The sequence below is a fragment of the Peromyscus eremicus genome, chromosome 2 (assembly GCF_949786415.1).
Source record: "Peromyscus eremicus chromosome 2, PerEre_H2_v1, whole genome shotgun sequence".
NCBI classification, from domain to species: Eukaryota; Metazoa; Chordata; class Mammalia; order Rodentia; family Cricetidae; genus Peromyscus; species Peromyscus eremicus.
The window spans coordinates 156,660,598-156,675,721 of record NC_081417.1 but is presented as its reverse complement, the minus strand read 5'-3'; the positions used below and the strand labels follow the sequence as shown (position 1 = coordinate 156,675,721).

The 15,124-nt window shown below is 46.5% G+C and overlaps 1 protein-coding gene across 1 annotated transcript in view; it reads right to left on the bottom strand.

Moving 5' to 3' along the window:
* The window catches only part of Mtor (mechanistic target of rapamycin kinase), a 114,939-nt gene that overhangs the window by 74,835 nt on the left and 24,980 nt on the right, over window positions 1-15,124 (bottom strand). The window contains exons 19-24 of the mRNA XM_059255372.1: window positions 13,988-14,238; window positions 4,086-4,172; window positions 2,376-2,543; window positions 1,618-1,730; window positions 1,243-1,405; window positions 207-299 (exon numbers count right to left, since the gene is read on the bottom strand). Coding sequence (XP_059111355.1) covers window positions 207-299; window positions 1,243-1,405; window positions 1,618-1,730; window positions 2,376-2,543; window positions 4,086-4,172; window positions 13,988-14,238 — 875 coding nt within the window. The remainder of the gene's footprint in view (window positions 1-206; window positions 300-1,242; window positions 1,406-1,617; window positions 1,731-2,375; window positions 2,544-4,085; window positions 4,173-13,987; window positions 14,239-15,124) is intronic.

Below are 15,124 nucleotides of genomic sequence, written 5' to 3'. Positions count from 1 at the left end.
TGAGAAGCTTCAACAGAAACCAGAGAGACCACATAGCCTACAGTTCTGAAACAAAACAAAACAAAACAAAAAAACCACCTTCTCCAGACATGCCTGCCAGTCCTAGCCAGGGCTAAAAGGCTAGCCTCGGCTTGCCCCTTTGCTGTGACCAGAATGCCAAGAAGGAAAGACTCTTGGGACCTCAAAGCAGAAGGGCGCCCACTCACCTTGACGATTCTACAAATGAGCACGTCGTAGCGCTGGTGATTGATCCGGTGTCGCACCAGGACTTTATTCACCATTGGAATGAAGATTTGGTACTAGGACAGGAGGGAGGAAGACACCAGGAACTATTACTCTGGAGGACAGACAGTAGAGCTACTTTCCCGTGCTCGGCTGGCTCAGCCCTAGAACTCTTTTTCCCACCCAGCTGCAAAGCCAGGCCAGCTCCCATTGCCTTCCATTTCCTCAGTGTCCAGGTCTCTTGCTCTATAGTCCATTTCTCCACACATCACTGACAATCATCATTTTAAAATATTATCAATTCTATTTTCCTGTGATTAAAATCTCCCAAGCCTTCTAGTCTTGCTCAGCATAAAAGTCCTCCCAGTGACCTGCACACACTGGTGGGCCCTGGCGCCCGGAGGCTTATGACACAGCCCAAGTTCCTGAATCCGCATATTTGGCCTGAGATTCTGCATTCCCAACAAGCTTCCAGGCATACTGATGCTGACGGCGCTTACCCACTTCACCCTGTGCACTTGGTGCTACGTGTGTCTCCAGGTAACTCTCTGGAACTGGGGTGACTGGAGTCAGGTCTCTGTATAAACTACAGCTCATTAGAAAAGTTTTTCCTAGCTCCCCTGAATGAGTGGCATTTCTTCCCACTTTTATCCAGCACACTCAGGTTGGTAGGGGAGGGAGGAGGGGGAGTGTGACTCACTTTGCTTCCCCAGCATGTAGGTGCCACTGAGTTTTATGCAGTACTGGGGACAAACCCCAGGCCTCCACGCACTGGCTCGGGAGGCACTCCACCCCCAGCTAATCTCTGCAATCTCTAGAACGACACTCAGCCTACACAGGGGCTTCAATTCAAACTGGCTGAACACAGGAAGGAGAAGAATAACAAGTGACATCATTTCGTCTTCTCCAAGAGTGGCCGAGACCCACACACTGACCTATGTCCTAACAACTAGAGAGTTCTCAAGTTTTTCCTCACAAACAAGGCACAATAACATGGGCCGTTCAGTAGTCCCATCTTACCTTCTTCCCCAGTTGAAAGACAAGTGAAGAGAGCGTGTCCATGGCTGTGGAACGCAGCTCCGGGCTCTGGTCCAGCGTTCGAACGATAGGGTGAATGATGCGGGAGGCGTAGTCAGTGAAATCCAGGGACTCTGTGAGGCGGTCCACTGTCTCCAACGCCGCCCTACAACGAGTGCAAGCTGAAGGCTGCTTAACTACAGCCCTGATGGAACGAACGGGAAGGAATGGCTGCGAGCTACTGTGGGTGCTATGAATCCAAAACATTACACACCAGGAGGGCAGCAACAAGATCCCCACAATCCGGGACATTTCTGAACTAATAATGGGCGCAGAAATGAAAGCCACCAAGATGGCCTGCTAAGACAGGGTGCTTACTTCCTCGATGGCAGTGGGACTTCAGGGGCATCAAACAACTTCACAATCGGAGGCAACAACAAATGCAGGTAGTCATCCAGGTTGGCACCAAACAGCTGGATCGCCGCCAACAGCTGCAAAGTGAGCAAGAGCGTGGTGGTAAAGAAACACAAAAGGCATCGAGTAGCCCGGACACGGCTGGGCAGTATATGGAAAACTCAGCCGGGCGGTGGTGGCGCACACCTTTAATCCCAGCACTCGGGAGGCAGAGGCAGGTGGATCTCTGTGAGTTCGAGGCCAGCCTGGGCTACAGAGTGAGTTCCAGGACAGGCTCCAAAGCTACACAGAGAAACCCTGTCTTGAAAAAACAAACAACAACAACAACAACAAAAACAAACAAACTCTCAAAGCTCTGTGGGGATTCTGAAGAGCCCCTGCCAAATGGCTCTGGACTGCACTCTTTTTTGGTGCCTCTTTCTCCTTATTTTATGAGTACATGCTACTTTGCTTTCTCTGCTTTGTTTCAGCTGATGTAGATCAGGTGCTAAATCATACGGCTGGCTTGAGATGAACCTTTACTAAGAGCAACCCACCGAAGGAGACAAAATAGAAGTTAATAAAGAGAGGACTGTTAATATTCCAGAAAGACACTGCCAGTGCTAGGTGTCCTTGTACCTGGAATTTGGTCTTGTTGGGCACATATCAGCATGTCACCCAGAACAGGGTCCACAGCTCAGTTATCATCCACGGACTCTGAGCAGGCTGGGAACCTTGCTCACCTTGATGGAGACAATGCGGCCTTGGCTGTTGTCATGCATGAAGACACGCAGCATGTGCGGGATCAGCTGGGGCAGGTAGAGCTTAAATTCACCGCCAAGAGCCACCACAATTTGCTCAATGAGAAGAATAATTGTGCTTTGGATTGAGGTGTTCATGACCCAGAATTCCTACAGAGGGGAGACAGAGGGGAGACTCAGGCGCTCATTTGCTAAAAAGGGCAAAAACGTAATGAATGTCTGCCCAGATGACGTCTTCCCATCTTCCTCTCACTACATGTCCACAGCCACGGTCACAGTCGACACTGCACTTCCCAGGTGTTGGGTGCCCCCCTCCTCCATGCTGTGTTCCTGCAGTCCTTCCCCTAGAAGCCAGGGTCTGAACAATGCACACGGGCAGTTAGGAAGAACAAGGGGAAACCACACTAGAAAATGCTGCCTAAACTTTCTGTCTGCTGAAAACCCCACTCTCTGGAAAACCTGTTTACTCTCAGCAATAACACTGCAGTCTGTAGGCCCTGGTTTGTCTTATGTTCATTCACTTGGACTGCACTTGCTGTTTTCAGAGAAGGCCGAGTTTCTCAACCTATTACCACGGGCTCTTCACAGAGGTTTCTTTACTCAGATGCCAGCAGTCTGCCTGGGGATGTGGGCTAGATCATTGCTTACAGACTGTTCTCTTCCTGGACTCGAGGGAGCTCATTAAAATGTCCAGGATCAACAGCCAAAGGAAGAACACCTGCTCCGTCTTCTCCGCTGGGACGGAACTAAAGCTGCATTCCACGGGCGAGGCCCTCCTTGAATCCCTGTGCATTGGTCATACTTCTTTGAGGGAGGTGGGGGTGATTCAGAGGCCTTCAGCTTCCTACCCTGAGCACACTGATTCCTTCCTGCCTTCCCTTCCCCAAGGCCATCCACTGGGCAGTTAAGCATTTGGCCTAACTCTTCCTGCACTGAGTCCCCCACGGTAGAAAATGGGAACACAGCAGCTTTTAATGATTTATACATGTAGGGGTTGTTCAGTTCTGAACCCAGGTGCTGGGAAGTTCCTCTGGGGAAGTGAGACATTTTGATATTGGCCCTGCTGCTTCTGCCAAGCTAACTACAAAGCAACCCTCCCCACACAATCACTTAAATCCCATAGGACAGTAGAAAACAGTTTCTATTATCTGGGTATCTTCTAGCACTTGCTTAACGCATTCTATGAAATGCTAGGCCCCAGCCCCTCCTTGGGTGCCACTGAAGTCAGATGACATTTATGTCTTTGGAGGTTGCAGGGCAAAGTTTCACCTAGTTACTCAGCGTCTGACAGATACTTCAGAGGCCTAGGAAAAAACAATTCCCAACCCACCTGAGCTGTGGGTTTATGGGTAGTAAGAAGAGGGGCTTTTGTGGGAATAAGAAAGTGCTGTTGCAATATTGAAGTGAAACTGCTTTGCTACGTGTAGGCAAATAACTCAAGAACGTCTTTGGCAGAATAATTATTTCAGGATTTCTCTTCAGACTTCATACTTATATTCTCGTACTTGGGAGCTGGGAGCCTGCACCATCAATCCCCAATGACTAATACACTCATTGGAGAGCCCTATTCTCTGCAGTCAGTGTAACAGCTCTACAGTGACCTGTGAAGGAAATATCCATGTAATTTAAACTAATTTCTGGGAATCCCTTGACCCAAATGCAGATGAACAGAGAGCAGTAACTTCTACTCACTCTCATGAGGGTGACTATTTCGTCCATGTATGGGCGGATGTGACTCTTCACAAAGGACACCAGCATCCCCAGCTGCTGGAACAGAAACTGAAAGAGACAAGAGATAACAGGTTGGCACCTGAAGGATGCAGAACTCACAGGCTTACTGAGCGATGAGCAAAGACAACTCTGGGGTTGTGCACAGCATCTCATCTACTGAAGTATGCTTCAGGAGACTTAAACCCTGCAGCAGTGAAGGATATTACACACTAGGACAGCCAGTCACCAGATGGCAGGAGCTCATGGCCAGACTGGTGGCTTACAGGGCCTTGTCCCCTCCTGTGCCTGCCTCTGTGGTGGAAACTGCAGACAGCAGTGCTTCAGTCATGGACTATCCCAAGTGCTACCCCAGGCCACACATGGAAAGCACCAGAGTGGGGTGCTTTTCTGTTCTGTGTGGCGTGACCGTCAGGAGCATAGCTTTGTGAATCACTAGTGACTTAAAAAAAAATAGGTATAAGGCCAGTAATGGTGGCACACATCTTTAATCTTAGCATGTGGGAGGCAGAGGTAGGAGGATCTCTGTGAGTTGGAGGCCAGCCTGGTTGACATAGCAAACTCCAGGACAGCCAGTACAACAAAGAAGACCCTGTCCCCAAACAAAAACAAACACAAACAACAACAACAAACCTGGCATGAAATTATTAGCCAACTACAAATGTGACTGGGTCCTAATTTGCTGCAACTTACTTTCCAAAGTATGAGTGTGGTGGTATACACCTTTAATCCCAGCACTCATGAGACTTGGAGCTAAGTGGGTTTTTTTAGAGTTCAAGGCTAGACTGATCTACATAGTGAGTTATAGTCCAGCCAGAGCTATACAGTGAGACCTTGTCTCAATAAATAAATATAAAATAAACATAAACTCCTCATTGTGGATATTATAATCAATTTATTAGTAATAAATCAATTACTTTTTTTTTGAGACAGTGTCTCATGTAGCCCAGATTTGGCCTTGATCTTGCTATAGCTAAAGTTTCCCTGATAATCTTTTGTTTCTGTGTTTGTTTTTTCAAGACAGGGTTCCTCTGTGTAACAGCCTGCTGTCCTGGAATTCAACTCTGTAGACCAGGCTGGCCTCGAACTCACAGAGATCCACCTGCCTCTGTGTCCCAAGGGCTGAGATTAAAGGAATGTACCACCACTGCCAGGTGTCCCTGACCTTCTGATCCTCCTGCCTCCACTTCTCAAGTACTGAATTTTGGACATGCCATTACTATATCCAGCTCTCAATTAGGTCTTGAGATATCTCAAAGAAATGTGAGCCAAAATGAGGAGCAAACTTGGAGCGGGACTGGATAGGAGTGAGGAGATTCTATTTAGGGTAGTATCATTTTTAATTATTATTTTTGGTTGCTGTTGTTTTTTGAGTTTTGAGACAGGGTTTACTCTGTAGCCCAGGCTGGCCTTTGCCTTAGACTGACATCCTGGGATGGATCACGGGTGTGAGCCACCAAACCCAGCAGGTGGCATCCTAAAACTGTCAGAAGAGCTGCCACCACTAAGTAAACCAGGGACCAGGAAAGGCTCAGGTAAGGAAGCTCCTGTGACTTGCAGGACTTTACAGCTCTGTCTGTTCCTCTCCAGTAACAAGGCCGTAAAGAAACATGCATTTTATTCTTTTCTTCATTTGGAAGCTTGGGTCAGTTGGGGATGAGTAAAATAGTATTTATTGCTTTGAACAGTGACAACAGCATGCCTGTGCTCACAGTATTCAGGAGTCTGAGGCAGGTAGATCAACAGTTCCAGGCCAGCCTGGGCTACATAGTGAGCTCAAGGGTACTCTGTACTTTTTAGCAAGATCCTATCACAACAAATAAAATATTAAGTTATGCACTCTTGGAGCTCATTGCCTGCAGAAGTGAGGACAAGACACACAGAATCAGGTCCACAGACAGCCTTGCATTAGTTCCTAATAGGGACCCTATGGCTGCTAAAGTGTTCAAACCCCAGCACCACATGGCTCAGGGTAACTCAGCAGAGCAAGCCGCCTACTCAGCATGTCCCTCGTGGAATCATTGCTGGCACTTTCAAGAAAAAGATCAAGGGACAGGAAACTCTAGATAAAATGGCACGTCAGCTAAATTTGTTCTAAGAACCTGAAAGAAGATGGAAAACCTAAGCCAGAGAGAGGCAAAGCAGGGTACTGGGGAAGCAGGGGTCGGGAAAGCACTAGAGAGAAAGAGGGAATGAGGCTCCTGGTTCCGGGTCATGCCCAGGGAGGCAAGCTTGATAGCTAATGCTAAAGCAGGGGTGCAACTGCCTCACACACGAGGAAAGACTCGGGGCCCACCACCTTTCTTCTCCCTTAGATTCTTTTGAAGTAGAATAAAGGAGAAAAGACAACGATTAGTTCCTGGTTTATTTGGTGATTTACTTAAAGCACCGCCTACTTGCCGAGTAGGAGTTCACTTGCTACCTGGGACAGAATGACCTGGAGAAACAGCTGAAACGATTGGTGGTTGCCCTTAACAAGCTGCTGACTGCCAAGTAAGCTCTGTAGAATCTTGTTTGCTTGCCCGCCCCTACTCTGGAGTTTCGAGTACAAAGTGAGAATACAAGTGGACCCGACATAGAAGAAGCCTTTCAGGAGCTGTCCTGGCTTCGGTCCACTGGCGACATCTCTCTTCCACGCTCACTGGTGTCACAGCGCTTATGCCAGAGAGATTCCTGCAACACCTCCACAGGCTTTTTCTTTGTTTAAAACCCTGAACACTGGGCTGAGGCTGGCTTGCTAAGTGGTTAAGAGCAGGGACTGCACAAAAAGAGGACCCAGGTTTGGTTCTCAGCACCTACACTGGGCAGCTCATGGCTGCCTGCAACTCCAGTTCCAGAGCATCCAACATCCTCTTCTGAATGCTGAAGGCACCTGCCCTCATGTGTACACACCCACACAGACACACACAGACACACACACACCCACAGACATACACACACACACACAGACACACACACACAGACACATACACACACAGACACCCAGACACACACATACACACACACACAGACACACAGACACATACACACAGACACCCAGACAAACACAGACACACACACACACACACACACACATGCACATAATTAAATATAAAAATAACAAAACCCTTGAACATTAACAGGAAAGAATACAAAGGTTTTGGTCAGTGAGGTGGCTCCGAGGGTAAAGGCATTTGCTGCCACACTTGAGGACTTGAATTTAATCCCTGGGATTCACAGGGAGGAAGGAGAGAAGCAATGCCCCTGCAAGTTGTCCTCTGCTCTCCACATGTGTGTTGTGAGACATGCACACCTCCTCTGCCCCTGCAAATACAGGGTGTGTGTGTGTGTGTGTGTGTGTGTGTATGACTTTGTTCCCTAAACACATGGTAGACTAAATCTCTGAATCCTCCCACTATGAAAACTGGAAATTAATGCATTAAAAAAAACAAATCATCAGAATCAAATTGTTTTGGATAACCCAGAACTTTAATGGGATACATCTAAAGAGAAACAGTGAATTCCAATGAAACAAAAGAAAAGCTCCTTCTACTGGCAAAAGCAGACAAACCAGTTTCAACATGAGGTCTAGGTGGAAAACTCTCCTGGAAGAGCTGACTATCTCAGGCCTCCTCCCAAACGGGCTAACTACCCGGGTGGCCTGGGAACCAAAGCACAACTGCTCCTCTCCGCTCCTTCAGAACAGATGTTCCAGTACTGCTTCAGGGAGTGTCTAAATGAAGATATGTGGCCACAAAACACCCAGAAAGGGGCCGTCACAAGGGACCAGAGAGACAAAGAACAATGAATTGGGTCAAACAAGGATTTAGAGAAAAGAGCCTCATCACACTGACAGTGTAAGTCTGTTCAAGATGCTTACAGAAATCAAAGTAGGAATATGAAACACAAGCAAGGATGGTGGCGCACGCCTCTAATCCCAGCACTAGGGAGGCAGATCTCTAAGTTGGAGGCCAGCCTGGTCTACAGAGTGAGTTCTAGGACAGCCAGGGCTACACAGAGAAACCCTGTCTTGAAAAACAAACAAAAGGTAACTGATAGTAAATGGAAAAGATAATATAAAAACAAAAGTCTAATCAATAAAGACAAATCAAGCAAGTAGCCCTCTACAGGACAAGAAAGTACTAAGGGCAGAAGTAACCCCAACTCCAACAGACCCATAATGACAGCAGCTGGACCAGACGCACTGACTCAAGGGCAGATTTTCCTGTAATCCCAGTCCTTTGGAAACCTGGAGCAGGATGATGGAGAGCTGGGAGCCACTCTGGGCTTACATACAAAGACCTATCCTACCAAAACAAAACAATAACAACGAAAAATACCCCAGATTTTCAAGTTTGACTAGGAAGTTATCCTAATATTATATCTACAAGGGACTAGGCAAAAACCAAAGTCAGAAGACAGTTGAAAGTAAAAGGACAGAAAGAGACACACTTATCACAGGAGGATAGTTACATTACTAGGCAGAATAAACTTTAGGGTAGTATTCAAGCCCCTTTAGGGTCACTGCATAATGATGAAAGATTCAATTTACTAGAAAGATATATTTCCATGTACTTAAAAACATAATCTTAGCCAGGCAGTGGTGGTGCACACCTTTAATCCCAGCATTTGGGAGGTAAGGCAGGTGGATCTCTGTGAGTTCGAGGCCAGCCTGGTCTACAAAGCACGTTCCAGGACAGCCAGGACTGTTACACAGAGAAACCCTGTCTTGAAAAAAACAAAACAAACAAACAAAAACCAATCAACCAACCAACCAACCAATCAAACAAACAAACAAACAAAAAAAACCCCCATAATCCTAAAAATATTTAAGATGGGGTGGAGAGATGGCTCAGTGGTTGAGAACAGATACTGCTCTCACATAGGACCCATGTTCAGTTCCTAGCAACCACATCATCTGGTTCACAACTACCTGTAACTCCAGCTCCAGGGGATCCAACACCCTTTTCTGGTTTCCTTGGGTACCTGCACTCACTCAAGTGGGCATACCCACATAGACACGCCTATACACCCAACTAAAAATAAAGACAATTGTAAAAATAAGTAAATATGAGAACTGATGAAAGTATGAAAAACGAATTGTTGCACATTGTTTCCTCCGGATTGAAACTCTCCCTCCCGGAGGGAGACTCCTGGAACTCACAAGATGCTCACAAGAATCAAGAAGCTCAGAGAACCTGAGACAGGGAGACTGCCTGAGTTGTGACTACACTGGGGTCTTTGGTGGTACAGCTGCCTAAGTCACCCATTGCTTCTCCACTGCTTTGCCACGCTGGACTTGGAGGGAACTCTTGCATTGGTCTGCTGTCCCTCTCTCAGATAAACAGAAAGAGACACCCCCAGGGAAGTAATGCAACACCAACAACACACACTAAGCAAGGAAATTTGACCTCTGCTCTGTCCCCATTTGATAGATTTAGCAAACAAAAACTTCACAAGAACACAGGACTGGGGAGATGGCTCAGTGGGCCAAAGTGCTCGCACAAGGACCGGATTTTAGAACACCAGCATCCATGAATGTGCAGCAAGTGCGTCGGGCCAACCTCAATCTAGTGCTTGGGAGGCAGAGGAGATCCCACAGCAAGCTGCGAGTTACACCTGCTACATCAGTGAGCGCTGGGCTTAAGTTAGAGATCCTGCCTCAACATACAAAATGGAGAGGGAAAGATATCTGATAGCAACCTCTGGCCTCCACACGAGTGCCCACACATAAACATGCACCTCACACGTGTGCCCACAAACATGCTAACGTGTGGGGGGTCCCAAAAATGGCTTGACCACACAGCTGCCATGACAAGCTTAGAGGCCCAGACACAGCTTCTGGCAGGCAACCTCTGGACCCAGGAAAAGCCGTAAGCTGATCCCACCGAGTGGGGTCTGCATCTAAGAGGAAATACCTGACATTCCAAACATTCCCTATACCTCTAGACAAATGTCAGCCAATCAGGGTCCTGAACCCTGGAAATTCCCTCCCCAAACCTCTGCTTCGATAAAAACCCCACCCTGCCTGGGCTCTGGCCTGGGCTCTGTGCTCTCAGGGCTGTATTGGACAGAGAGTCCAAGCTCTGAGCTTGAAAATAAAGGTTCTTTGCTTCTTTTACATATGGGATCCGGTCTCCATGGTGGTCTTTTGGGGGTCCCCGCAATCTGGACATAACACTGACATACATATGAACATGTACACACACACACACACACACACACAATCTGAGCACAGTCTAATGACGTATGTAAAATCTTTTGGTAACAGGAACGAGCACAAGCACACAGGAAATCTGTGAAAATCAATGAAGCAATGAAACCATTCAGGCAACTTCAGCAAACATGAAAGAACGACAAACCCAATGCAATTAACTTAGAAATCGATACCAAAAAGAGAAATTTAAAACCTTCTAAGTGTGCAAATAAAATACCTACTTCTGAACAACTCAAGGGTGAAAGAAGAAACCGTCGTGTCAGAACATAGAAAGGACTTATTTTTGAACATTAACGAAAATTCATTGTTATTCAGCAAGGAGGTAGCAAACTACTAATATATATTACAGGATGAATGACCCCCGGAGGTATTACGTTGAGTGAAGTAAGCTAGGCACAGGTCTGCCAATGCAGCTCTGTAGGGAGAGTTCCTGCAGAGCTGCAGCTGGTTTCATTCTGGGGTGTTAGCACCTAGCTTTAATCTGCCCTCTGTGACTGCTACCTTTTGTCTCATACCTTCCCTCTGAAACATGTCAATCTTGTCTGAGAGTTTCCTAAAGGTGCAAAGCCTATGCAGAACTAGGTTGGGGGCAAACTCAGCAAACCAAGATGTCTCCTAACTGAGAATCTGCATTTGGCATTGTCTCTTTGGGCAGCTTAGATAAGAGGTGTTGGTATATGGAATTGACTTGCTAAAGGTGTGAATTGGATTAACAATAAAAAGGCCCTTTGCTAAGGACAGTGAGTCAGTCGCCAGCGGCTGATCCCCCTGCAGTTGGAAAAGGCTAAAAATCATCCTTAGAGTGCCTCTGTGTCTTCTTTCCAGACCCCCGTGAACCCACACATGAGTTACAACATAGCTCAGTTGGTAGAATGCCTGTCTAGAATGTACAGAGCCCTGGGTTCCATCCCCAGCACAGCATAAACTGGGACTGGTGGCACACATCTGTAATCCCACCACTCAGGAGGTAGACATAAGAGGATAGGAAAATCAAAGTGTTCTGGTTATGCAGCAAGCTCAAGGCAGGTCTGTGCTACAAGATGCCTTGTATTCAAAAAAGAGGGAGCTGGGCGGCAGTGGCAGGCTGATCTCTTGAGTTTGAGGCCAGCCTGGTCTACACAGCTAGTTCCAAGACAGCCAGAGTTGTTACACAGAGAAACCCTGTCTTGAAAAACAAAAACCAACAAACAACCCCCTGCAAAAACAAATGGAAATATAAGCAAACAGTGAAAGCATCTTCATGACAGTGTCATCACTTAGATAAAGCTAGTGTTTCCCAGAAAAAGCTAACCAAAACAGTCGTAAGAACTCCTGACGAGAAGAAAGCTAAATCAATCTTGAGCCTGCAGTTTCCAAAAATTACAGATCAATTCTATTTCATACAAAAATTCATAATTTAATATCACATGCAGTATCAATAGGTTAAAAATTTATAACAACCAAAGTGGTTTTAACAAAAGGATATGTGGATGTGTTCCAACATCAGAACTTATTTCCACATAATGCAACACACTAAGACATTGAAGGGGAATCAAACATGATTACTAAAACAAAGAAAAGGCATTTGGTAAATTCAATATCATTCAAGATTAAAAAGAAAAAAACCTTCCTATAATTTAAGACTATAAGGAATATTAAAAACTTTAAAAAGCATTAGCCCAAACCCTACAGTATATGCTACAGGTGTAACAAGTAGTAAAAACACAGTAGCAGCTAAAGTCAGCATGAAAACCAGAAACAAGAGTAAAGAGCTGCACTCTCCTTCCTCTGAAACAGCACTGCAGTGGCGACCCAGCAATGCAGCCAAAAAAGGAATCAATGATTTATAGTTTAAAATGAACACTATCCAAACTCCCTTCTTTTTCAGGGTATGTAATTATCTAGAATGAAAATCTGGGAGCATTTGTAGCCAACAGAGTTAATAAGAATTTAATGAGGTTGACAATTACAGGAACAATGCACAAAAGTGAACTGCAAGCCAGGCATGGTGGCTCACAACTCAAGTCCACAGCTACTTGGGTGGGTACGATCCCGCGAGCCCAGGAGAGGGAGACTAGCTGGGCAACACAGAGAGGTCCTGTCCCAAAAAGGTTTTTTTATTTCTTTCATATATATATATATCTCCTTTCCGTACTTCAGACACAAAGTCAGGAAGCAGTTTATAAAAAGTTACAGCACACCTTTAAATATATGTCGAACTGGTAATGGTCACAGAGGGAAGGACAATGAACCGTACCACCTGCACACCCTCGGGGCATTCTAGGACTAGCAAGAACTGGAGGCTGCCTCGAATCCCCAGAGTGAAGTGTGTTGCTAGTACACACACCATGCATGAGTACAGACGTCATGGAACCACTCTTCATATTCTATAGTTGAGAGGAAATAAAGAGCCAAGAAAGGAGAGAGGAAAGGGACAACTTCAGAATGAGGCTCGCCAGTAAAAGCAGAGGAACCACAGAACTCTACAAAGTCATGACCACCAGCTTAGCACCTGACTCAAGGATTACCAAGGAATGTTAAAGCCACTGGGTGAAAGGTAGCTGAGGAACAGCATGGTCACAGTCCAAAGAGTGACCTCACAGATTACTTATAAACACAAAGCAAGGAGGGAAATCTTACAGCAGAGAGATCTGCCACACTGACCACATGCTCCAATGCATGGGACAAACTGATACCATTAGACCCAAGAATTCTACAACTTCAGCTATACAGAACTGTCACTAAAAATGTGTGATTCTGCCTTGCCTTCACAGAGCCTAGTAGTATAGTAATCTCAGCTACTAGGGAGGCTGAAGAAAGAGAGAGGATTCTGAATTTAAGGCTACCAGGGCTCAGAGCTCAAAGTCAGTGTAGAGAATTTGCTGAGATCCTATCTCAGAATAAAAAGTTGCAAAGGGTGGCCGGGCGGTGGTGGCGCACGCCTTTAATCCCAGCACTCGGGAGGCAGAGGCAGGAGGATCTTTGTGAGTTCGAGGCCAGCCTGGTCTACAGAGCGAGATCCAGGAAAGGCACAAAGCTACACAGAGAAACCCTGTCTCGAAAAACCAAAAAAAAAAAAGTTGCAAAGGGTGAGGAATATAGCCAGAGACAGAGTCCCTGTCCAGCAGGTCAGAGGCCCCGGGTTCAATTAAAGCCGTGCTGGGGCTAGAGGAACCGCACAGTCGTTAAGAGCACACCTTTGCCAGAGAAGCCAGGCTTGATTCCCAGCAACCCCATGAGGCTCACAAGCCTGTAACTCCAGTCCCGGGGGATCCAATGTCTCTGGCCTCTCTGGGCACATGTACATATCCTCTCACAGACAAACACATGTACACATAATTAAAATGAATAAAAATAAATCCTAAAAACAAACAAACAATAAAAACCCAGTGTGATTTAAATCTAGTCAGGAAGAAGCAGGCAGAAATCTAGACTGCAGTCCATTCCACACCTGAACTACATTACTGAGGACAATGCTGTTCCTTCCCACTACGCTGTTCATCTTCTAGCTATCCTGTGGGGAGGAAGCAGAAAACAGGTTGAGCCAGCTATACAGGCAGGTGCCGGAAGCTAAGGGAGGAGAGGCACTGTTCTCAGCAGCAAGCAGTGTGCTGTCAGGAAGTTGAGGCATGGGCAGAACTACATGGTGTGGTGCAGAGCAGAGGCGGGCAGGGCAGGTGAATGTACTTACTTCCCGGATGGCCCCATCGCAGACCCGGATGACATTAAGGAACGTGGGCATGACTTGGGGCAGGAACTGTACACATTTGAGCCCCAGGGACTTGAAGATGAAGGTGATGGCCTGAACCACCATGGTGTGATGGTGAGAGAGGGACTGATCTCGGAAGATCCGCATCAAGGCCACCATGGACACAGCTGGGTAGAACTCATCCAGGGGCAGGTTTCCCATGTTGACCAGCATTTCACTGGTGCTGTAGTCAGCTAGGACAAGGTGACAAAGAGAGTCATAAGTATTGGTGACAGGACTCTGTGTGAGGCTAAGCATGGTTAACAGCAAACAAAGCCCCGTCAGAGACATTAGCATGCATACATTCTCTCTGCTGCATTCTGACACTGCTGTGAATAGGGAACACAGGGGCTATTAGGAACCGATGAATAGGCTCTCCCCGTCAGGAGCAAAACCCATTCTGGCTTTTCTATTACCCAAACCACTAAAGCCTAAAACAGTACATGATGGGTTTTCTTTAAATTGCAGGTTTAACACAGCTTCTCAGCATTACAGTTCACAACTTCATCGCTGAAACCATCAATAAAAATAATTACTCCTCTGAATGAAAATAAAGGGAATTAGATTAGGCAAACATCTGTTCCACAGCTGGCTGGTCCCGCAGGGAATGCAGACAGTTAGCAGGCATATGCTGAACTCTGAAGAGCAAAGACTCTGTCCTGGGAACAGTGACACGCAATGAGGAGGCAAGAGTGGGCAGGTGAGAGGCTGATGGCCACACTGAGGAACACAGCACCTGGCCTGGCCTCTGCTCCTGATGGTCAAGGTCCAAAGTGTAATAACAAGGTGCACCTCAACCCAGAAGGGAGAAGGGCTTAAAAACAAAATGACCGTACCTACAGAGATTTTTGGGAACAAACAGTTTAATTTTGGGAAGTTCACATTCCGCTACAACAGTGGAGAGACACTGTTAACTTCACTTTCATAAACGGGCTTCCCCCAGTGGACGGTGGGCTAAGACTAGAAACTCATACTCCATCTCCTTTCCCAGACCCTCAGGCTTGTCAAAAGGCAATGGGTCTCTGTTGTCAGACTGGGAGCAAAAACAATAGGGCCCAGGACTCATGGGCGCTACTGGTT